Source organism: Electrophorus electricus, chromosome 1, assembly GCF_041902795.1.
Source record: "Electrophorus electricus isolate QZ-2024a chromosome 1, ASM4190279v1, whole genome shotgun sequence".
Classification (NCBI taxonomy): Eukaryota; Metazoa; Chordata; class Actinopteri; order Gymnotiformes; family Gymnotidae; genus Electrophorus; species Electrophorus electricus.
In genome coordinates this window covers 11417202-11443265 of record NC_137497.1, presented here as the reverse complement: position 1 = coordinate 11443265, position 26064 = coordinate 11417202, and the positions used below count along the sequence as shown (strand labels likewise).

The 26064-nt window shown below is 40.9% G+C and overlaps 1 protein-coding gene across 1 annotated transcript; it reads right to left on the bottom strand.

Annotated features, from left to right (window-relative positions):
* Window positions 1–1652: 1652 nt before the first annotated feature.
* LOC118241426 (NLR family CARD domain-containing protein 3-like) lies at window positions 1653–26064 on the bottom strand. The gene is made up of 10 exons (XM_081711448.1): window positions 25944–26064; window positions 22303–22410; window positions 21887–22189; window positions 19986–20040; window positions 19378–19582; window positions 16476–18255; window positions 13699–13869; window positions 6978–7151; window positions 4329–4375; window positions 1653–4224 (listed from the first exon to the last, which is right to left on the bottom strand). The coding sequence occupies exons 2-10, from the start codon at window positions 22350–22352 to the stop codon at window positions 3668–3670; spliced, it is 3342 nt and encodes a 1113-aa protein (XP_081567574.1). The 5' UTR covers window positions 22353–22410; window positions 25944–26064; the 3' UTR covers window positions 1653–3667.

Sequence of the window (26064 nt, the reverse complement as noted above, 5' to 3'; positions counted from 1 at the left end):
ACTACTTCCCATCTTAGGTAAAGGTGTAGATCTGGAGGTCCATGGGCATTGAGAGTTCTGGTAAACTGGGATGTGATGATGCTGTCACTTCACCTCTCTTTTGTCACTCAAGTTTGTTGACTGAGAGCAGCAGAGTGCTGATGTTCCAGGGTGCTGTCATGCCTTTGTTTCCTTCTGGCTCTATCCTTCCTTTTAGTTGTGCTGCTATAGCTACATCTGCCAGAGTCCATCTTTGCACATAATAATTCTCTAATTTTCACACCTTCTACCTGGACATGTCTAATGTCTAATAATCTAGTCTCTCTGTCTGCTGAGGTTCACCTGCCCCTGATGTCATGTTACTGAGCCTCATTCCGTCTCAGCTGCCATGGCTCCTCCCACCACCCCCTGATGCCCCCTGCTGTAGCCCACCACACCTCCACCCCAGACAACTACTTCTCCATTGCCCTTGATGGACGTTCTCTTGCGGGATGGGTTTCGTACACATGCACACCATCGGGACAAGACTAGGACATCTAGAACATTGGACTAGACATTAACGTTTTCATTTTCTGTTATTTTTCTCCTAAAATTATTATTGTGGTGACCGTTGCTGGCAAGAGGAGGATGGTGCCCTTTTGACTCTTGGTTCCTCTCAAGGCTTCTTCCACGTGCTCTAGGGAGTTTTTCCTCTCCACTGTCACCCTTGGCTTGCTCACTGGGGGCTTTGGACTCTGACATTTGTAAACCTGCTTTGTGACATCTGTTGTAAAAAGCGCTATATAAATATGTTTGCAGTTCTCTGCTTCTATAATTATATATGTATGTGTATTGCATGTGTGTGTGTGTGTATTTGTATTATGTGTGTGTGTGTGCGCGTGTGTATTTTGAGGGATTTCTAATCATTCCTACATGGTGTAGAACTAAATCCTTCAGGATTAGTCAGGCCACAGCCTGTATAAGTCAAAACTGGCTCCACCTGCTCCTGTTCGCTCCTGTTCGCTCCTGTCGTCTGAAGTTCACCCGTGTTACATCACTGCTGTTCCCTTCGCTGGCTTCCAGTAGCTGCTCACATCAGATATAAAAACCCTGATGTTCACTTAAAAAGCCAAGAATGGAGCAGCTCCTCCCTACGTGATGACACTGGTCAAAGCCCAGCCCCAACCTCAAATACACCTTCCTTCAAGTCTCATGGAAGACAAGCGTCAAGACTCTTCCCTGATCATCTCCAGATGGAGGCATATTCACCATAAAAGTCCCCTTTAACACACTACGATTTCTTTTCCCTCCAAAACAACATGGAAGTCTCTCCACAAAAATAATCACAGGTAAGTTATTTTTCTCTTAATCTAGTTTTGTTTTACCTACTCAATCAAATATACAAACTTTTCTGGCTAGATAAACATTATACTTAAACTCTAGTAACATATTATAAGAATAATATTTCATCTCAAATACTTACAATACATTTCTATAATACATTTCACTCATACTGTGTACAACATCTGTATCTGTGTCACTCCAACACTCAGAAAACAGAATGAAAAACCTTTCAGTTTCCAAAGATTTCCACAGAGTACAGAGTTTAACACATTGAGGTTATGATTCCAAAGCATGTGTAACTTGTAGAACAGTATTTGTCATATGTACAGAAATCAACTGCAGCTCAGTCCTTTATTGGAGCATCATTTATCATTTATTGTGTGAGGGAGGGAGGGAGGGAGTGAGGTTTAGAGTGTCTGTGTGCTTGTTTGTGTCTGGGTGTGACAGAGCGAGAGAGAGCAAGTGTGAGAGGGGTGTAGAGTGTTTGTGTGAGAGGTATAGTGTATAGTGTGAGAGAGGTGTAACGTGTGTGTGTCCTGTATTGGAGCATAATATATAGTGTGTGTGTGTGTGTGTGTGTGTGTGTGTTTGTGTGTGTGTGTGTGTGTGTGTGAAAGAGAGTGAAAGGTATAGAGTGTATAAGAGAGAGATGTGTAGCATGTATGTGTGAGAAAGAAGTGTAGAGTGTGTAAGAGTGTGTGTGAGAGAGGTGTGTATGTGTATGAGAGAAAGATACAGGTGTATTTTGTGGTATTGTGTGTGTGTGTGAGAGAGAGAGGTGTGAGAGAGAGAGGTGTGAGAGAGAGAGGTGTGTGAGAGTGTGTGTGTAAGAGTGTGTGTGTGAGAGAGAGAGAGGTGTTTTGTGTGTGTGTGCGTGCATACGTTTGTGTAAGAGACTTGTAGTGTGTGTGTGTGTGTGTCACAGAGAGATGTACTGTCTGTTTGTGTGTGTGAGAGAGGTGTGTCTGTGTATGTGTGTGAGTGTGTGTGTAAGAGAGAGAAAGAGAGAGGTGGTGTGTGTGTGTTCGTGTGTGTGTGTGTGTGAGAGAGAGAGAGAGAGAGACAGAGACAGGTGTAGTGTGTGTAAGAGACAGAGAGACAGAGAGGTGTATTTCGTGTGTGTGTGTGTGTGTGTGTGTGTGTGTGTGTGTGTGTATGAGTGTGTGTGAGTAACACAAGGGTGTAGTGTGTGTGTGTGCAGGCATGCAAGAGAGAGGTGTAGAGTGTGTTTGTGTGAGAGAAAGAGCAAAGTGTGTGTGTGTGTATGTGTGCGTGTTTGTTTCAGAGAGAGGTGTGTGTGAGTTTGTATTATGATGTTCACCAGTTGTGTGTGTAGAGGTGTATGTGTTTCCCTGCAGACTCAGGTGTTCCTTCAGGACACAGGAGGTTATTCTAGCTCACACACACACACACACTGAGGAGTTATAACCAACCCAGCCAGGATACCAAAGCCCAAACCCTGCATAGAGGGACTCTGAATGTGGAGTGGAGTGTGTGAGTGTGAGTGAGTGCATGAAAGAGAGTGTGAGGTATAGAGTGTATGACAGAGAGAGATGTGTAACGTGTATGTGTGAGAAAGAAGTGTAGTGTGTGTAAGAGTGTGTGTGAGAGAGAGGTGTGTCTGTGTATGTGTGTGAGAGAAAGATACAGGTGTATTTTCTGTGTGTGTGTGTGTGTGTGAGAGAGAGAGAGTTTTAGTGTGTGTGTCACAGAGAGATGTACTGTGTGTTTGTGTGTGTAAGAGAGGTGTGTGTTCGTGTGTGTGTGAGAGTGAGAGACAAACAAGGGTGTAGTTTGTGTGTGTGTATGTGTTTGCATGTGTGCAAGAGAGAGGTGTAGTGTGTTTGTGTGTGTGAGAGAAAGAGCAAAGTGTGTGTGTGTGTGTGTGTGTGTGTGTGTGACAGACAGAAAGAGAGAGGTGTGTGTGTGTGTATGAGTGTGAGAGAGAGACACAAGGGTGTAGTGTGTGTGTGTGTGTGTGTGTGTGCGAGCGTGCAAGAGAGGTGTAGAGTGTGTGTGTGTGTGTGTGTAAGAGAAAAAGCAAAGTGTGTGTGTGTGTGTGTGTGTGTGTGTGTGTGTGTGTGTGTGTGTGACAGAGGTAAGTGTGTGGGTGTGTGTGTGTGCATGCGAGAGAAAAAGGGTGTGTGTGTGTGTGTGTGTGTGTGTGAGAGAGAGAGAGATAAAAAATGAAAGACTGCAGTTTTTCATTTACCATTATGTGTGTGTGTGTGTGTGTGTGTGTGTGTGTGTGTGTGTTTTGTATTTTATACTCAGCAGGCATGTGTGTATTATGATGTTCACCAGTTGTGTTTGTAGAGGAGTGTGTTTCCCTGCAGACTCAGGTGTTCCTCCAGCACACAGGAGGCTATTCTAGCTCACACACACATACTGAGGAGTCAAAACCCAAAAACCATTGAAGATAAAACCCAAACCCTGCATAGAGGGGCTCAGTGAATGTGGAGTGGAATGTGTGTAAGTGTGTGAGTGTGTGTGTGTGAGAGGAGACGCTGTAGAAGGACAGAATGCCGGCGGGCCAGTCCAGATACACTCCTACTCTGTTGGAGCTGGAGGGGGCAGAGATGGCAGTTCTCTTATTATTGTGACAGACAGTGTATCTGTTATCAGAGCAGCTCAGACTCCAGGACTTTACATTACGTCCAAACACACAGTCATAACTGCCTCCTTTCCTCCTGATTCTTTTATATGTCACTGATATAACAGCCCCTCCCCCACTCCACTCAACCTTCCAGTAACAGCGTCCAGTCAGACTCTCTCTACACAGAACCTGCTTCCAGACATCAAATCTCTCTGGATGATCAGGATACAACTGCTGCTGCTCCACACACGTCACCTTTCTGTTCCCCTCAGACAGGGAGAGACGTGTGTGTGCTGTGTTTGGGTCCAGTGTGAGGTCACACGCATCTGCATACAAGAAGACACATTAGAGGAGAGATCACAAATACTGTGTGTGTGTGTGTGTGTGTGTGTGTGTGTGTGTGTGTGTGTACATTACATTTGGTTCTTACATTTTCTTAGTCCTGGTTTGGTTCTGGGCTTCCCAGCATGCTCCAACCTAAACACACGCACGCACACACACACACACACACACACACACACACACACACACACACACACACACACACACACAGATAATAAATAATTCTGTCTCTCTCACACACACAAAGGTTCTCTCTCTCTCTCATACACACACAGATAATAGTTCTCTCTCTACCACATACAGATAATATTTCTGTCTCTCTCTGTCTCACACACACAGATAATAGTTCTGTTTCTCTCATACACAGAAATAGATCTGTCTGTCTCTGTCTCTCTCTGTCTCTCTCTCTCTTTTTCACATACACACACAGATAATAGTTCTGTCTCTCTCTCTCTCGGTCTCACACACAGATAATAGTTGTGTGTCTCTCTCTCTCGCTCTCTCTCTCTCTCACTCACACACACACACAGAGATTGTAGTTCTCTCTCTCTCTCTCTCTCTTTCACATACACACATAGATAATAGTTCTGGCTCTCTCTCTCTCTCTCACACACAAACACACACAGATAATAGTTCTCTCTCTCTCTCTCTCTCTCTCTGTCTCACACACACACACACACACACACACACACACACACACACACACACACACACACACACACGCGCGCGCGCACAGGCATACATTTCTCTCTATCTGACACAAAGACCTACAGAGCCTTTTCTTATAAAGCTCCCACACTATGGAATAACCTTACTGTAAATGTTTGAGATTTTCAATATTTAAGGCTGCAAACATATCTACTTATTATTAACTACTTCCCATCTTAGGTAAAGGTGTAGATCTGGGGGTCCATGGGCATTGGGAGATCTGGTAAACTGGGATGTGATGACGCTGTCACTTCACCTTTCTTTTGTCTCTCTAGTTAGTTGACTGAGAGCGGTGGAGTGTTGATCATGCCTGTGGTTCCTTTTAGCTGTGCTGCCACAGCTACATCTGCCAGAGTCCATCTTTGCACATCATAGTTCCCTATTTTACACACCCTCTTCCTGGACATGTCTAATAATCTAGTCTCTTTGTCTGCTGAGGTTCACCTGCCCCTGATGTTGTGATGTTACTTTTTCAGCTGCCATGGCTCCTCCCACCACCCCATGATGCCCCCTGCTGTAGCCTCCCACACCTCCACCCCACACAGCTACTTCTCTGTTGCCGTTCACTCTTCTCGTACAGGAAAAGTTTCGGTCATGCGCACACCGTCGGGACCAGACTAGGACTTCTAGAAAAACAGACTAGACATTAATTGCTTATTGTTCCATTTTTCTTTATGTATTTCTCTCCATCTTACTACTTATTCTGCTCCTTATTGTCTATATTCTTACTACTGTAATGTCCGTTATCGGCCAGAAGACCCCCACCAGTTTACAGACCATCAGAACCAGTACACTGAGGACACTGTCAGCAGTGACATCCACACGTCTCTCACACATCTGGAGGACATGGACAGTTATGTTCCAGTGCTGTTCACTGATTACAGCTCAGCATTCAACAGTCACGCCAACCAAACTGACTGAAACACTCACCACTGGACTCAAACCCTCCTTCTGTAAATGGGGGCTGAACTTTCTAACAGACAGAATCAGTCAGTCAGAACTGGCAGTGTACATCCAGCACAAGGACTGAGAACACTGGGACCCCCCCAGGACTGTGTGGCTGCCGAGTATAACACCAGCATCATCAAACTGGTCTGACTGATCACTGGGGGATGAGACAGCATAAAGGAAGGGGCTGACAGAGCTGGTGACACGGTGTCATGACAACCATCTCTCCATGAATGCAGACAAGACCAAGAAGATGATTATTGACCAAAGGAGGAAGGAGAAGCAGCAGCAGACACCACTACAGACAGGAGAGATTGAGGTGGAGAGGATGAACTCCTTCACCTTCCTGGAGGTCACATCAGTGAGGACCTCACCTGGACCTACAACACACACCACATCAGTGAGGACCTCACCTGGACCTACAACACACACCCCGCATCAGTGAGGACCTCACCTGGACCTACAACACACACCACATCATAAAGAAATCCCAAAAGTATCTGCTGTGTCCTCTGTTTACTTCACAGAGAATAACATTATCCACCAAATAATGATCTGTGATTACAAATAACAATGAAATAAACTACACACAACCACGATGCTTTCAAAAGGTATGAGATGTACGCAGACACAACTGCATTAGCACAGATATAATAACTATAATAACTACAATAACTACAATAACTATAACTCTTGGAATTGTTCTCTCTCACTCTGCGATCGCTACACACATGAACCGACTCACTGCTACTGACACCCTGTGGTTCTTAAATGAATTACAACTAAACTCAAAAAATGGAACAAAGTTTCTAAACTCCTGGCAGAACAGCATCTGTACTTCCTGAGGAGGCTGAGGAAATGTAGCATGTCAACTAAAACTCGGCAGTTCCTACAGGAGAACGATAGAGAGTGAACTCACCAGCCACCACAGTATGATATGGGAACTGCACTGCTCAGGAATGGAAGACTCAGTTTTCATTATTTTCTCATTCTCACTCTTTCATAAACACACACACACACACACACGTAAGCACACACAAACAAACCCACATACGCATGCACACACTATAACGTTCCATACCTGAGTGTGCCCAGTCTGCAGTGGGGATCCTCCAGTCTAGCAGAGAGCAGCTTCACTCCTGACTCTCCTGGGTGGTTGTACGTCAGATCCAGTTCTTTCAGATGGGAGGGGTTTGACCTCAGAGCTGAAGCCAAAGAAGAACAGCCTTCCTCTGTGACCAAACAACCAGACAGTCTGCAGAAAGGAGGGAAACAGGTAGAGAGACAGAGAGTGAGATGCATTTCCAGACCAGCCTGCATGGGGCAGCTAGAGAGGCTGGTAACTGTAGTAGAGGTTCCTACACTCTCATCTCCAAGATGGTGTCCTCCATGGCAGATGGCTTTGTTCACTCTTCTCCAGATTGTTGCTGTCTGTGTTTATTTTAGCTCTTATTTTTATTCCTGCCCTTCAGAACTCTAGTGCACTATTAACCTACATCAGAAGAACCCTAAAGCTGGACTTACACTGTGTGATTTCAGTGGTCTTATAAGACTGATACATGTCAGACTGTATGAGATGATGCCAGTAAAATCTTGGCAGAATTCTACATCTGGCTGTGATAACAGGAGTAATAACACTGTCACATTTCTGGACCTGTGAATCAGAGAAAGCTGTTTAATGACATTTTTAATATAGAGACAGGACCAGTGACAATGCAGAGAAAAAGTCTAAGAATCCAAAGTGATGCATGCTTATATATGTTTGGCAGTTTTGTTTAAAATCAGCATATTGTAAATGAGTACATGAATTCCCCTAATGGTAGTATGACTTTAATACAGGATTATTAAACTTCCGCGTGCTGTCTGGACAGCAGAGTCCCTTGCAGTCTTCAAACACAGACTGAAGACCCATTTGTGGAATATTTAAATGACCACTGATCCTGCTCCTATGTTGAGTAACTGAAACTCTAGTACTTATTGTAGGGTGTTGTTTATTACTCTGATGTTGACTGCTCCTATGTTGACTAACTCTAGTACTTATTGTTTATTGCACTGATTGTCTGTTATAGAGCTTATATGTATTTTGCACTTCTAGGCATTAGCACTGATCTCTGTATTTCAACAGTATTCTAGTTCATTGGTATCTTGCACTCTAACCTACTTTACTGGCTAGGATCTGTTCTATGAGAAAATGACAAAGCACCTTTTTAAGTCGCTCTGGACAAGAGCGTTTGCCAAATGGCGTAAATGTAAATATAAATGTATTCTTATGTGGTCATGGAACTGTGTTGGCTTTATGGGACATTTCTGTGAAATAGATATCCAAAATCAACCTAAATTAAATACATGTCAATGTATTATGATTTTAATAGGGGTTTATAAAAAAATAATAGTGAAATTTGTCTAAACTTATTGCGCTGATAGCCAAGGTACACTACTCATATGTGGTAAGTGGACATGTTCTGGCATTATGAGAAATAACTGAGAAACAAATATCCATATTCAGCCTTTATGAAATGAATACAAATTCACCTGAAAGGTAGTACGAATTTAATATGGCTTTATGAAAAAATGGTAGAGTGAAATCTGTCCAAACTTACTCTGCTAATAGCCAAGGGCTCCTACTCTAATGTGGTAGTAGAACTTTCCTGGCATTATGGGAAATTTCTGAGAAATAGATATCCAAATTCAGTTTATACAAAATTAGGGCATTATTTCGCCTAAAGGTAGTTTGACTTTAATATGGATGTATGAAGACATTGTACAATGAAATGTGTCCAAACTTACTGTGCTAATAGTCAAGGGCTCCTACTCACATGTGGGAGTGGAACTGTTTTTACATTAATGTTAAAATTCAGAAAAATATGTAACCATACTTTCTCTGAATTAAATTGGCATGTAAACATCATTACAAATATAAATACTTAAATACAGATTTATTAAAAACTGGTGCAGTAGAATCTTTTCAGACTTGATCTGGTGATATCCAAGGGCCACCACTCAATTGGCAGTGGAATATTTCAGCCCTGGAGTTCCCCTGCCCTGCAGATTTGCCACATTTCACTGTTTCAGCTGGCAGTCAAGATCTATAATAACCTTCTGAGAAACATTATGAAGAAAAAGCTTTTCCACAATGCTTATTAAGCTGTGTAAATATATTACCAATTGCGTTAAATCTAATTATGCAATTAAACTAGTTCAATCAAGTAAACTGTATTTTGTACTTTTAAATGTAGTAAACGTACATGTCCCTAAGCAACGTGCATTGCTTAAGTAGCCTTAGCTTGCGGTGAGCAGCGAAATACCGTAAAATCGTGCATAAAGGAGCATTAAATTTAAAGCGCGGATGACTTGACCGTGAATCGCTAAAGCGCGGATAGCTTGATCGCGGTTGTAACCTAGTAACCACCTGTAACCTAGCTACAAGGTTTAAATGTGTTTAAACTGATGTAGGGGACATGACTGATTAATACACAGCTGTACTTCATGAACACCAGATGTTATAAATCACATCCCCGTCAAATCTCCCGTCACACCCTCACCCTCCTGCTCACAACTACGTGAAGATCCAACCGCATTTCTCCTAAAGTCTGTAACTTGATTGTTGCAAAGACAAGAAGTCCAATCTTGTTTATTCTCAACATATAATCAACACAGATTTTCTTTGCTAGCATTACCTAGTTAGCTGTTATACATGAATGTCGATCAGAGACTCAGTGAAAAGCTAATAGAGGTTTTGTCTGTCTGTCTTAGTCCATCTACTTTTACTTTTAGTCTGTCCCTTTCTGGCATTTTCCTTTTCTCTTGGAAATCAGCATAGCAGCAAATATCCTCCAATTCCCGTTTGTGAGATTTTCTGTCATTATCATGATCCACTACAGTTCTCTTCACCTCAGTAAGTTAAAACAGCTCCCCTGATGCTATTGGCCACTTTAATGACGTTATTCAATATTCCACTGTCACGGGCCCGTCCTACCACATATGTGATTGGATAAAATTACTATCACTCAAATTGAAAACCTTGTCACTCATATTGCTGTTACTGCTGGATCCAAGTGCTTCTTGGACATTCATGTTATTACTACCTTTATTTTTTTCAAATGGTACAATTTTAAGAATTTGTGGAGTGTTTTTATTGTACCTTTTGACATTTTTAATACGTCAACATAGACTTCTTAAAAACACAAGGGCAACAATCACAAGGTTATTACTGTATTTCTAGACCAAACTGTTTTCTTCTGTTTTGTGTGCTCCCAGTTTTAGTTGAGAAAAATATTAGGAACATTATCTTCACTACATATAATGGTGTTATACTGTTTCTGACCATTCTGGTGCCCTACACACACCCAAACACACCCTGCTGCTACTACACTACAGTTACAGTGAAACTACAAACACTCCATAACTGCAGCCTGATAAGATTTAATAGACAGACTGAACTCAGGCATGCTAATAGAACACAGATTTGTACCTTCAGTTTCCAGAGTTGGCTCTGTCCTAGTACAATTCCCCCAGGTCATTGTGCCAGTGTTGGGCAGTGTAGTCTATTGTGTGGCTGTGTGTAACAACATAAAATATCTTGGGTGTAGAAGATTACTGTACAATCACTGAGTGGATTTGAGCTTGTTACATCTACTACTGTATTTTCTTTTCTCTCTTCTGGTTTATGTTTAATGAAGACAGGTTTGGCGTGGAGCATGTGTTGGGTTTGGTTTTTATTCTGGCTTATACTCCCCATAGAGACAGACGGCATGTTTGTAGATCTCTATCACTTTTTAGTAATAGTGTTTGTGCTCAGAATAACGTGTCTGTTGTGGTCTCTCCCCCTACACTGGTACATAACAGATGTATAAAGGTTGGTATCTCTCTATAATCATCTGCAGCTGAAATAACCTGCAGCTGAAGATGGCTGCTTCCAACACTCCTTTACCATTTATCAAACACCCTTAGATAATACTGATGATGTTCTTCATAATTTGTGAACCCTAAAGACAACCCTGATACTATATTGTGTGGGATGTAGCCTGGACACATATTAATGTGTAATATATTAAAACTGTAGCATGACCATTGTATTAGAGTGTTGCTATGAACAATGCATTAAATAAAAGATTTTTACACATTTTTTTCTTTTTTTAATAGAACAGTGCCTTGAATCTCCCACTATTTGTATTTTATATACTTTCCCTGCAAAACACCTTCACTATTGTTTCTGAACTTCTGAGCCCTCCAGCCATCTTGTGGTTTTAAGTATTTTCTGTGGTCAGGGTTTGTTCTCCTGTATGGAGGAGGCACAAAGACAAGGAGCACAGTAAGGGGTCCAGTGAGGAGCACATTCTATCAGTGGGGGTCCAGTGAGGAACACATTCTATCAGTGGTGGTCACACACAGATAATAGTTCTGTCTCTCTCGCTCTCACCCACACACACAGATAAACGTTCTGCCTCTCTCTCTCTCTCTCTCTCTCTCTCTCTCTCTCTCTCTCTCCCCCTCTCTTTCTCACACACACACACACACACACACACACACACACACACACACACACAAATAATAGTTCTGTCTCTCTCACCCACAGTAGTTTTGTCTCTCTCTCTTACACACACAATGTTCAGTTGAGGTGAAGCATTATAAACAGTAAATGAAACATACTTGTGTCAATCTGTATAATAAATAAGATTTCAAACAGTAGTAATATTTGTCCTGAACAGTGTGAGGTCTGGTTTACTGTGTATAAACAGCAGTCATATTGGCTCTGAACTAAACAGTGTGAGGTCTGGTTTACTGTGTATAAACAGTAGTTATATTTGTCCTGATCTAAACAGTGTGAGCTCTGGGTACTGGCTGGCAAATAGTTTTAGCACCAAATGTCCAGTTGAGGCCTGCAGAAAATATTTATTGGAGGGACAGATGGGACCAGTGAACATCTTGTGGTGACACATTAAAATGCCATTACAGCACAGAGGTATTTCAGGGTACACAAGTTAATATAGTGGTAAAACCACTATTATAGTGTATAATAAACTACATACTGTTTAATTCCTTATCAGATTATAATATTCACATGAGGTCAGTCAGGGAATCATTAATTAACCCATAAGATTACAATTTGAATGAATCATCACCAATAAATCAAGGGTGTGGGTTACATAAACATAAATATTATTAGCTGAGAAAGGTTTCATTTCTGTCCAGCACTTAATATTTTATATCACTTACAAGTATCTTCCATTCTTTGATTCATACCCTCAAAAAAGGTTGTATTTCAAGATTCCAAAAATTCTACTTGTGGTTATAATTCTATGTGTGGTTATATTTCTACATGTAGTTATATTGCTACATTTGGTTATAATTCTACATGTGAATATAATTCTACATGTGGTTATATTTCTATGTGTGGTTATAATTCTCAGTGTATCTGAATTATGTAGTATCAAATGATGAATTATGGGTGCAGAAATGTCTGATCTAAAGTTCTGATGTAATTACAAAACACCACACATGCTATGCACCACACACACACACATACACACACACACACACACACACACACACACACACACACACACACACACACACACACACACTTCACTCCTTCTCTCCTCCTAATCTCCTGATTACTTTGTCTTGTGTGTCTTTCTTTCTCTCTTGTAATTAAGTCCACAGGTTCACTCGTCCAGTGCTGAACATTGTTACTCACTACTGTGTTCAGATGTCCTGAGTTTACTGTCAGCTGTCTGCTCAGTTTCTCTCTCTGCTGACTCGACGTCTTCTACCATCACTGTTCTATTTTAGTTTGATGTCTCTGGCTTGATGAAAATATTATCAGCCAACATTCACTCTTAAGTCAAGCTAATATGATGTTAGTGTGAGGTATCTAGGAGTAGTAACAAACAATATACTGTAACTTGGCAAGCTTAAGGTTACTAATATTAGCCAGCTACATGTTTCATGAAAACACCCATCGAGAGAGATCACAGGTTTATCTTAAGGAATAACCAATAAACCTTTCAGTTCTATTGAATGAATATTAATTTGTTGAGTTCTTTCCTCCAGCACGGCTGTCAGTTCAGCTCATCTCAACATGTGTTGAACACACGGTGTAAATCATAATGAGAACAGGGTCTCCCACCCAAAAACACAAGGGAATCATATGTGCTTGTAAAAGTGTCCTGTAATGTGTCCAGAACCTCGATGGTTCAGCTTTAAATGTTTTAATTAAGATTTTAAGGGCTTTTATTTGCAGAGAGATTAGAATGATTGATGTTTACAGTGTTTCCATACATAAACTACATAAAATCACTCAGTGAAAATCTTACATTAGAACACTTCATTTTACAACACTGTTGTTGGAGTTTCTGAATATATTCATCCTCTAAGACATTTTGCAAAATTTCTGCGCTCAGGTGATCCAAAAATGCAGCTTGTGGAAAAAATAACAAAGCGCCTAGTTGAAGCAGCATTGTAATAAATACACCTGTACATGTGAACAAGGACTCATTTGTGTCTTCTCTTTACAATGTTATATTTCTCTTCTAGACTTGAATATCTATCTGCTCATGCATCACAAATGTAACTCTTTGTCTCCACAGTGTGGTCATTTAATGAAATGCAGCGAGGTTTCAACAGAAAACTAGATTTACAAATATTTAGAGAAGAGAACTTTATAACATAATATGAAAGTGTACATTTCCTTGCATTGCCTTGTCTGGCAATGTTTGTTTAATACTGTACTATAAGGGAGTTGACACTGACCTTTTTAAATGGCTCTTTATTTACATTCAAAAATAGTCACAGAAACTCACCTGAGAATCTCCAGTTTACAGTGTGAACTCTTCAGTCCAGCACAGAGCTGCTCCACTCCTGAATTCTGCAGGTCATTATTATTCATCTCCAACTCTCTCAGTGAGTTTTCAGTTTGTAGAGCTGATGTGAGAGATTTGCAAGACTCTTCAGTGAGACCACAGCCAGATAGTCTGTAAAAGAGTAAATACAGTAAATAATGTAGTTCAGTCAGAGGATGATGAATTCAAAGATCTGAACTGCTAATAAAAATTTTAAGGAGCACTTGAAAGGCCTGGAACACACTGATACATTTTTAGCCTTTTAATTTTACAAACACAGTAACATTTCAACACTACTGTGTCTTCATCAAAGACAAAATGGACAAAGACATGACAAATAACATTCATTAGCAACCTAAGACAGGTGACCAAATAATGGATGTTTGGTTCATAAGTCAGTGAATGGCAGTTACCATAATCAGAGTCCAAATTTCAAAATATCCCATCCCTAACACCATAACAGGAAACAGAACAACATAGATCTCATTCAATGTTTCACAAATACAAATACACTAATATACAAACATAACATATTGTTGGAAGACATACAGAGTAGTGATTATGGAGAAATAAACACTGCAGTATTGATTATGTTAGAATGAACTCCGTAGTGATTTTAGAGGAATAAATCACTGTAGTATTTATTGTGGAGGAATAAACACTGCAATAGTGATTACTGGAGGAATGAACATAGCAGTAGTGACTATGGAGTAATGAACACTGTAGTATTGATTATGGAGGAATGAACATTGCAGAAGTGAATATTAGTGTATGAACACTGCAGTAGTAATGATGGTGGGATAAACACTGCAGTAGTGATTATGGAGGAATGGACAGAATGCAGAGAGCAGAATTTTTTACTAGTCTTTACATTCCTGTGCTCACACTATGCTTCACTGATCATGAAACATTCTCCTTTGCTTTTGCTTTTCCCAGTGAGGTCCTGAGTTCTGTCTGTGTGGTGCACCGAGAATCCTGGAGGTTTAATAGCTGAGTCAGGGACCCCATCAGTCAGTCAGGTGTGTGTGAGGCAGACCCCATCAGTCAGTCAGGTGTGTGTGACTCAGACTCCATCAGTCAGTTAAGTGTGGGTGAGGCAACTATGTCTGCTGTTAACATGAAATGTGTCCCTGGAGTTTGTCCTTCATGGACTGTATGTGTGCAGTAAAATACTGGGGAGAGGAGGACAGTTCACATGTTTCAGTTTGATCAGAACTGACTCACTTCTCCTGCACTGCTTATGTGAGGACGCAAGGACATCTGACTTTTTGTACAAAAGAACTGATATGGTCAGTTTCACAACTGTGCTTACATGCATTTGAGTAGAGCCAAATAGTAATACTTTCTGAAATTCATGAAAAAACTTTCAACTGTTCACTCAAATTATGCTTATTATATGATTTGTAAAGAAAAGCATTGTACTAAACTTGAGAGAAATGCAAAACAATCATTTTCACTAGTGGTCTGAGATATTGGTCCCACTGTATGTGAGCAACAGAAGTAACTTGATACAATTTTAGATGAGTGACAGTAGTAATAGCATTAGCTTCTGGCAGACTCACTGCATGTTACATTGATCACACAGAGCTGTGAACGTCACTGCATATTACACTGATCACACAGAGCTGTGAACGTTACTGCATGTTACACTGATCGCACAGAGCTGTGAACGTTACTGCATGTTACACTGATCGCATAGAGCTGTGAACGTTACTGCATGCTACACTCATCATTTTACATTTATGGCATTTAGCTGATGCTTTTATCCAAACCATCTTACAATTATGACTGAGTACAATTTGAGCAATTCAGGGTTAAGGGTCTTGCTCAGGGCTCCAACAGTGGCAACTCGGCAGTCTTGACTAATTAAAAGTCAAGTACCTCAATCACACAGAGCTGAAGGAGTAGTACTGGAATCAGTTGCTGTTAATGATGTTAGTTTATTTAGACTTAAACCTATTTACAACTAGATTATGACAAATTACCTTGGTAAAATATTTAAACAATGAAAATGTTTCAGATGAAGTCATATTAACACCTACACCTCTATAATGTTCCCAATCACCATCATTGGCTTTAAAGAAAACCTGTGATAAAGTGTGTATGTGCGCGTGTGTACACATTGGTCATGCTCATCATTGTACACTTTTCTCTGTATTGGTCAGTAGTGGTTGAACTGTAATGTTGGTCAGAAAGCTGAACTGAACCCTTTTGTATGTTACACTGTGGGGTGTGTGTCTGTGTGTGTATGTGCATGCATGTGTGTGTGTGTGTGTGTGTGTGCGTGCGTGTGCACACTGATAGTTCCTACCTGAACACTTCTGTATGTTACACTGCAGCACATTTTCTGTTTGTTTCACTAAGAATGTGAACTATAAACACTGTTGGCTACTGTTTTAAATGTAGGACCATTCTCAACACACAGACAACTACCCATGACATCAAATATCATACTTTAACCATCATTAATACATTTAGACTAATGAATCACTGGACTGTATTGAATCACTGGACAGTGTTACTACATTCCAATGTTCCACAACTTTATGGTTTAACTTAAGCACCTGGTGTTGGAGCCTTCAATCACCTACATGTGCTTTAATGTAGGATCTCTCTATCCTTCTCTCTCTCTAATGTTCTCTCTCACTCTTCTTTTCATTTTTCACAGAAGACCTTCTGAGTCAAGAACATCCACTGCCTGCTACATCCACTGTTCATCTCTAAATGAAAATACTCACATGGCTTTTCTGGATGCTTTGACCACTGGCAGCAGTCTCAGCAGACATTCCTCTGATGGGTCATATTTCCTCAGGTCAAACTCATCCAGCTCCTCTTCTGAGTTCAGCAACACAAATGCCAGAGCTGACCACTGAGCAGGAGACAGTCTGGCTCCATGGAGACCACTGTTACCTCCTCTGCTCAGGTATTTTTGGACTTCCTGCACTAGAGAATGATCATTCAGTTCATTCAGACAGTAGAACAGATTGATGGATTTCTCTGTAGAGGAACTGTCACTGATCTTCTCCTTGATGTACTTGACTGTTTCCTCTTTGCTGTGAGAGCTGCTTCCTGTCTGTGTCAGTAGGCCTCGTAAGAGAGTCTGATTGGACTCCAGTGAGAGACCCAGAAGGAACCGAAGGAAAAGGTCCAGGTGTCCATTTTGACTCTGTAAGGCCTTGTCCACTGCACTGTTGAGGAGGACAGACATTGGGGTTTTGACCATTTCAGGGTGTTGTTGTTGTAGCACATTGGTGTTGGTGGAGATGAAGGAAGAAAACACATATAAAGCAGCCAGAAACTCCTGAACACTCAGATGTACAAAGCTAAACACCTTCCCCAGCTGTAGTTCAAACTCCTCTCTGAAGATCTGAGTGCACATTCCTGAATACACTGACATTTCTCTGACATCAATGCCACTGTTTGTCAGGTCTTCCTCATAGAAGATCAGGTTGCCTTTTTCCAGCTGTTCGAAAGCCAGCTTCCCCAGTGCCAGAACATGATCTCTTGTGTGGTGTGGGTGAGTGTCACTTTTTTGATCATACTTTTGGTCCTTGTGTTTGATGTGAAAGATCAGGAAGTGGGTGAACATCTGAGTCAGAGTCTTGGGGATCTCTCCACTCTCTGCTTCATCCAACATTCTCTCTAGAACAGTGGCTGCAATCCAACAGAAGACTGGAATGTGGCACATGATGTAGAGGCTTTTTGACGACTTCATGTGTGTAATGATTCTATTGGCCAGGCTCTGATCACTGATTCTCTTCCTGAAATATTCCTCTTTCTGTGGTTCACTGAACCCTCTTACCTCTGCTACTTGGTCAACACACTCAGGAGGGATCTGATTGGCTGCTGCTGGCCGAGAGGTTATCCAGAGGAGAGCAGAGGGAAGCAGATTCCCCTTAATGAGGTTTGTCAGCAGCACATCCACTGAGGTCGACTCTGTTACATCCCACAATCTCTCATTGTTCTGGAAAGCTAGAGGAAGTCTACACTCATCCAGACCATCAAAGATGAACAGAATTTTGTAGTATGTATACTGTTTAGGTTTTAATTCACATGTTTCTGGGAAAAAGTGATGAAGAAGCTCCACCAGACTGAACTTTTTCTCCTTCATCAAATTCAGCTCCCTAAAAGGAAGTGGAAATATGAAGAGAACATCCTGATTTACGTTTCTTTCAGACCAGTCCAGTATGAACTTCTGCACAGAGACTGTTTTGCCAATTCCAGCCACTCCTTTAGTCAGCACTGTTCTGATGGCTTTGTCTTGTCCTGGTAAGGGTCTAAAGATGTCATTGCATTTGATGGGTGTCTCCTGTGTTACTGGTCTCCTGGACGCTGCCTCAATCTGTCTCACCTCATGCTCATTATTGACCTCTCCACTCCCTCCCTCTGTGATGTAGAGCTCTGTGTAGATCTCATTCAGAAGTGCTGTGGTTCCCTGCTGTGAGATTCCTTCATGAATCTTCTGACATTTGGCCCTCAGTTTGGATCTGAGCTTTCTGTGGCAAGCAGGGGCCAGTTCTGATAAAAGAGGAAGACAACAGAACACATGCTAATCTCTTTAAGATTCTTTCATAAAAGCCTCATTACAGGAGTTAGAGGAAAAGAGATAAATAGATTGTTATAAATAGATTGTTTATTCCTGCTAGATTGAGCATGGAACTTCCAGTGGTAAAAAAAAAAAAGTACTGAAAGCCTTAAATTTCAAGATTAACAGACATTGTATTATACATTATTTTGTTGATAATATTTACTGATTATCAATAACACTGAATGGTCAGTAGTTAGAAACCAGCTGAGGTTCCACCACACACACTGGTAACCATCACCTGACTGAGGAGATCTACAACCCAGACTGGACAGGGGGGGGGGGGGAAACAACCTGTGATCTGTGAGATAGGACCTGTGTTCTAATGTGATCTGTGAGATAGGACCTGTGTTCTAATGTGATCTGTGAGACAGGACCTGTGTTCTAATGTGATCTGTGAGATAGGACCTGTGTTCTAATGTGATCTGTGAGATAGGACCTGTGTTCCAATCTCAGTTACAAAGAATAAAGTGACACTTTCTTTTAAGTGATGCTTTTAACATTAAATAAACGCTCAAAAGACCCTCAGTAACACATCAGTGATGTAACAGAAGTGAAGCATCTGAAGACATTCAGTAGATTAATTATTTCAGTAGTGTTTTAATTAACTCTTTAAATAAAATCTGTTTATAATCAGATGAATTCAGTAGCTTTTCACTTTATTTGGATTATCAAAGATCATATCTGCAGGTGTGAACTTGAGAACATATAACAGGAATAATACATACTCAACAAGATGTTATAGACATGAAGCTGACAGCTGGATTTTAACTAGATTTTGGATAGGGTTTGAGTCAGGATTAGGGCCAGGGTGAGAGTTAGGATTAGGTTTTAGGTTGCGTTTATGGTTAGATGGGCTGGTTTGAGGTTCAACACATGACACATAGTCCAGCAGTTAATGTACTGTACCAACAATCAGAAGGTTGTCAGTTCAAGCCCCACCACTACAAAGTTGCCACTGCCTTAACCCTCAATTGCTTGAATTGTACTCAATTTTTTTTTCTTCAATAAAAGCACCTGCTAAATGTAATAATGTCATGACCCAGAGCTCTTACTGGTCAGTAGTGTGTTAGCGAGGTCTGTCCGGTTCATCTTCCTCAGGAAGTGCAGTGTGATCTCCAACGCCCCCTCTCTGACACTGCTCTGATCCTCCTCATCCTCCACCTGTCTCTCAGTGCATGCTGGGTAATCTGAGCTCAGTAGATTCTTAAATCTCTTCAGCTCATTCTTCACCAGAGAGATGATTTTGTCCTCCAGCTCCTGAGTAAACAGTATCAGTAAAACTAGTGTCATATACAGATATTTTTAACACAGGATGATCCATTAAACATGAGAGGACTGAGCTGAGGGGGATTGTGTGGTCATGTGGACATTGTTTATAAAAGAACATAAACATCACATTAACTGTGCTGTATCTTAAAGTTTAAATATTAGTTAATTTTATAAAGTTATAATAGTAGTTTGTGAAGTTTGAGTTTTGTTCATTATCAGTTCAATTACAAAAAGTAATTAAAGTAAAGCATGAACCAGTAAACCACAGAGTCTCATCATGATCTGTGATCCAAACACACTCTAATGATAAAGACCCTTCCCCCTCACACACACACACACACACACACACACACACACACACACACACACACACACACACACACTTACACACCTTGAACACTGACTCCAGCTTTTCTTTAGAAATGTTTACAGGCTTCTTCTGGTCACTGTGTACAAACAAAACAAAGACTTTAATGGATAATCTACAGTTTATAAACATCCAAGTTAAATTCATGGTTGTGTACATGATGCTGATGATGATGTGATACATGGCTTTAACCCAAACACTGTACTGACAGTAGAGCAGAATAACCACAGAGAAGCTTCCCCTGGCCCTCACTCTGGTGATGTAGAATAATGTTTATGTGAATGGTGCTTCACCAGATAATGGGAAATGAACACAAGAAAATGAACACTGGAACACAAACAATTATATGCACCCCATCTACACAGAACAGAGGGCACCAGAACAGAGAGAGTGGTGTAACAGAGCAGCTGTGGGGCAGCAGGCAGGATAATCAGGGGTGAAGCGTCCTGACAGGCTGCACCCATGGTGAAAACGCTAGCAGAACATAAGATACTGACCAAGAAAATTGTTAACCAGGGTGAGGGTTAATAAAGAAAGCTGTTAATTTAACATGTTCTGGGTGAACTGTGTGTGTGTGTGACATTATTCTACTTTCCAAAGATTGGGTGTATTGTATTTATATTCTGGGTCCCAAACCTGTTATGTAATACTCAGTGTTCATGCTGGAATCCTTCTCTCTGTAACAGATGAGTGAAGTGTTTTCTCTGGTCTAGATGGTGGTGGTGTGGTCCTTCCTGTTATGACGGTGATTCTTGAGGCCTAATAAATGTCCTCAGCAATTGTATCCTGACATCTCAGCCACCTGCACGTAACAGTTTCTAAAACTAATGACACCAGAACCACCACTATTACTTTACTATGGTGTCAGTCTCACAGAACTGGACTGTCCCACCTGTTCAAGTAAGCAGGACCTCCTAGATGGACCCAAACGCATATGAGGAGGAACAAGGAAGGGGATAAAAGAAGTAAAACACAACTGAGAGGATTTGAACTGAAGCAGAGGGTGAGCAAGACCACACTGTTCTATCCCCTACACTACAGGGAAAAAGGAGTGAAGGTAGTGCTTGGTGGAGACATAACAGGTGATTTTACTGTTTAATAGTACAAACAAACAAGAGTTCAGCAGTGAAGTGATGTTTAAGGGCAAGAAAACCCTCAGCCACTTCTAATGAAAAACAAAGTGACTTGTCTGGTCCGAGAATCAAACCAGCGTCTGCACTAGTATCTGGCTGCAGCTCTAAGCACTACAGGCATGATAGACTCAGGACACTCTATTTCTCTTCAGAAACAGAGCAGGAAATGAACACAGAACAAAAGACAAACAACTGTAAGACAGACAACAAACACACAGCAACACCTCCTGCAACAGGACATTTCTCCTCCTAATAAACAACTGGCAGAGAAGGACTCTCCCCAGAAGAAACAAGAAGACACAGACATGAGGGAAGACCATCCCTCACAGAACAGGTAAGAAAGATGACAGGAGACTCTTGTTGGGAACTTGCCACTTGAAAATTACCAATTATAAAATCGCACACACCAAGGCTTCATAAAGAGAGTCCTGAGTGAAGTAGTTATATAGGAGTGGGGCACCTGTGGGAGATCAGACTAATGAGCACTGATTAACTCCCAGCTCATGGCCTCCCTCTGGTGGCAGCTTGCTGGCACTGTGAGCCTCACATTACAAGTAAGAGAGAGTTGGAGAATGTGTGTGGGTAGATGATGCTGAATCTCTTTCTCCTTTTCTCCTAAAACTAAAACACACCTGTGGTGAACCCCTCTTATTAGTTTGACCTGTAGAATGGTGATATTGTTTACTGGGGTATTAGTGTTGTAATATTGGGGGAACTTCACTCCCTCATACACTGGGAGGAACACATCCACCGCACTTATGAAAGAATCTCAGTGTGTAATGTGTCACTCACCATAGGACTGAGGTCACAGGTCCACTGCTGAATACAAAAGGACAATCCATGGACCTGTCACTCTTCATAGACACACAGCTGGGTGCTGGAGGTGATTCACTCTTCATAGACACACAGCTGGGTGCTGGAGGTGATTCACTCTTCATAGACACACAGCTGGGTGCTGGAGGTGCTTCAATCTTCACAGACCCACAGCTGGGTGCTGGAGGTGATTCACTCTTCACAGACACACAGCTAGAAGCTGGAGATGATTCACTCTTCATAGACACACAGCTGGGAGCTGGAGACTCTGCTCTCTTTACCCTGATGAAGATGAGGAAAGTGTTGATTAACTACATCCCACACTACATCTCATTTATCCTGAATAATTCCTCTTCCTGTTTCCTCAGATTAAGTGCTGATGCAAAGCTCCTCACTGTGGGTCAGAGGTTCCTCCTCCACTGCTGAAGATATAATTCCCCATCATGGAGTTGTTCCTCTTCACACACACACAGCTGGACACTGGAGATGCTGCTCTCTGCTCCCTGTCAACAGTTCACACACACACACAGTGAATCAACACAATCAATGCCTGATAAAACTCACATCAACATATTAAAAAATAAAAAGCATGATGTCAAACATGAAACATGAAGTAAAAAAAATAACAAGATATAAAAATACAGATATCTAAAATAAAATAAAGATGTAAGCAACACAATGCGCAATATATGTGTATGATAACATTATATGTCTCTCTCTCTCTGTCACGTTATGGCCCCACCCCCTCCTGAAACGTCTTGGTGTGTATGCGTGTATGTGTTCGTCCGTGTTGCCACACGCTTTCGTGTCGTCCACCTGTTCTGTATTATGTGTAATCCTCTTGTGTGTGTGTATATATGTCTCTTGTGTTGTAGTACGTGTTGTTGGTGTTTGAAAGGTGTGTAGTGCGGTGTTATATGTGTCATCTCTATGTTAATTAAACGCATGTTTGAACGTGCCCCTTGTCCGCATCCTATTTGCCTCGTCGCGTCACACTCTCACTCTCTCTCTCTCTCTCTCTCTCTCTCTCTCTCTCTCTCTATGTATGTATATATATATAAAAGTATAATGTATACCCAAATGGCTCATATATGTGCACTATGTTTTAAAGCACAGGCAACTTGACCATCAACTTCTAAAGCATCAAATAACCCCAAATATCCAGCAGAAAAAGTACTTAACACACCCAGTGACAAAGAAATTCACGTGTAAATTCATCATCATATTTAAATTGAATTCTCAACTTAAATATACTTGATTTAAAGCTTTTCACTGCATATGGCGTATTAATCTGTCAACAGAACATGTATTGTACTACTGTTGCATATGGCATGTGAATCTGGAGCACGCAGATGTATTTATACTAGTGCGTTCATACAGGCAGTCTTCTCCAGAACTATAGGTGGCAGTGCAGGGCCAACAATAACCCCTGAAAAAGCAAAGAACGACAGTCTGACACTAATCATATATGACTGCCCACAAAATTCGAGAGGTGTAAATCAACACTAAAGGTCCAATGTGCACAACAGGAAGAGGAGCAACCACATCATTTCTGACACACACACACACACACACACCAGAGACAACGAGTCAGATATAAACCCAGGCGGTGTCTGTAATGGTCCACTCACTCACTCACTCACTCACGCACATTCCCCCACACAGATGGGTCTAAAAAGAACACTATGTATGGTACACTAGTGAGACAACAGACATAATCTATCAACACTAGTCTGTGATGGAAATATAACACTGTGGCCTTTCATCACGGAAACTCTCTAGAACAAAGTAGGCCAGCGCTGCAATCACAACATACAAGTAAGACACTTCAGTGATGATTTATAGTTTCAGTTGTGACATTAATAATACCTAGCTCTACAGCTATGTCTATGTTCCCATTTTAACAGTAAATGATTGGTGAGTGAAATCCTGTAATGTTTATTTCTTCAGCACAAGATTTGTTTATTCTGTTTCATTAACATTTTGTCACTTTTGGATTCATCTGAAACAGTGATACTGAACCTGACAACATTTAGCTGACACATTTATCCAAAGGAACTCATAATTATGACCGAGTACAACTTTAATGGAAAGTTAAGGGTCTTGATCAAATACTCAACAGTAACAGTTGAGTAGTGGTGGGGCTTGAACCAGCAACCTTCCGATTAAAAGTACCTTAACCACTGAGCTACAACTCTTAATTAGTGTATGTCAGTTTTTCACTACATGTACAGTACACTATAGGAGGAGGTACCTTTGCCCTTAATCTGTGCACATCAGTTGTTCACTACATTTATGGTGCACTGCAGGTGGTTGTTTAAAAACAACCCGACACTCATATCCTCAGTGACACCTACTAGCCACTTTTGCTAACATCTTGGTATTGTTATTCTGTGAAACAACAAACTACTTAGCCTAGATATTATTCTGGTGGGCTATGCCAGGTTATCGATACAAATGATTTATAAATATTTCAGAAATTACCATACAACAATCAAAGAAAAAAGATTTCAGATTGTCAGAGACAGCAAGTTGGGATTGTAATGAACAGTGTGTTTCAATAAATGTTTCTCTTTTCTGTTTTGTTCTGTAAGGCATTTCAAATTCTTGATATTTCAGTTTCATGAATAAATCATGACATTTGGAAAGAATTTATTAACAAAAGGCCAATATGTTTACTGGGATAAATAACCACATGGGATCTGTGGGTTCACATGTACTCTGTAAGGTTGTGTGGGTTCACATGTAATCTGTAGGGTTGTGTGGATTCACATGTACTCTGTAGGGTTGTGTGGGTTCACATGTACTCTGTAGTGTATGAAGTGCAGGTCTATTTAATTAACTTTCTGTGTGGAACATGTTTCATCTACAGCAGAAGGAAGTGTTGTGAATGTAGATAATTATGATTATGGATAATGAAGATCAATAAAGTAAAATAAAGGAACAATGTCTCACATTTATATATTTATTATTTATATTATAAAATGTTAGTTGTTCTGTTGTTTTGGGGGCATCTTCTCTTCCCAAATTCATCAGTCTTGGAAAAGTGTAATTCACATAGAACACATGTTGCTGGCATGCGCAGGTGTTTTTACCATTATATAAATGTGTGGATATACAGCACATCACTCCTGTCAGTAGACCAGAGGATCTCTCTCTACATACACTTTCTATATATTAATGTCACTATATCTATCCTACCTACTGCTCACTGGACGTCTCTCACTAGCCTATCACTCAATATGTCCTATCAGTAACCTTATGTCTAGACAACACTGAATCTCTCCATCTCTCAATTTCTCCCTTCTCATAAAACCCTCAAGCTTGGGTGTCTTTTCTTGACTTATAAGCATTCATAGAGTTTGTGACTGAGACAGATGTGTGATCAGGTTTGTTTCAGACACTGTCAGTCAAAGACAGGAGCGGTAGGTTCTGTATGACAGTTGTAGAAACACAAGCTTCGTTTAGCCGCGGTCACGTGACATGGCCGTTTTGAGCCACACTTCGGATCAGTGTTTCAAAACGCTGCGCTTCAGAAACTCCAAACAAGCGTAGAAACGTCAGTATTGACCGTCCGATCCCAAACTATAGTTAATAATACAGATAATTAACTATACAGGGAATCTGAACTGTCCACTGAGGATTTGGACAACACTAAAAAATGGCTGAAACTGAACAGGAAACTAACTGTAAAAAACAGAAATCACAGCAGCAACTTTACGTTAAAATGGGACCATTTGGAAGGATTACTGACTAACTACGACTTAAAAATGAGATTTACAATAACTTACAAAGTATATCTGACCCAGTTAAATAACTTTTTTTTTTAAATATAACGACACTACTAGGCGTTATATTTAACGTCCATTTTAGTGTCCCGTCATTTCAGTTGCGTACCGTTAACTTCACCAGGACTTTAATCTTTACATTTAATCCGCTTTTGTGTTGACCTACGATTCAAACACAGAACTATGTATTTACAAAACGTTGTTTAAACTGCACCGACATCGCATTTTAACAAACAGACTGAACTTACCGTGAAATATTTTTAAACGCGCGTATCTCCAATCCGCCCAACTTTCAACTTCCCTCCCAAACAGTTCAGAAAATACTTTCGTTTTCTTGAGATGGGAGAGACTACAGGAACACCAGTGGGA

Excerpts from the sequence above, each read along its gene's own strand:
- LOC118241426 (XM_081711448.1), bottom strand. The coding sequence starts at position 22,352 with ATGATGGGGAATTATATCTTCAGCAGTGGAGGAGGAACCTCTGACCCA. Across the intron at positions 20,041-21,886 it reads CCTGTGACCTCAGTCCTATG|TGACCAGAAGAAGCCTGTAA; the intron begins GTGAGTGACACA and ends GTTTGTACACAG. Across the intron at positions 19,583-19,985 it reads AGCTGGAGTCAGTGTTCAAG|GAGCTGGAGGACAAAATCAT; the intron begins GTGTGTAAGTGT and ends CTGTTTACTCAG.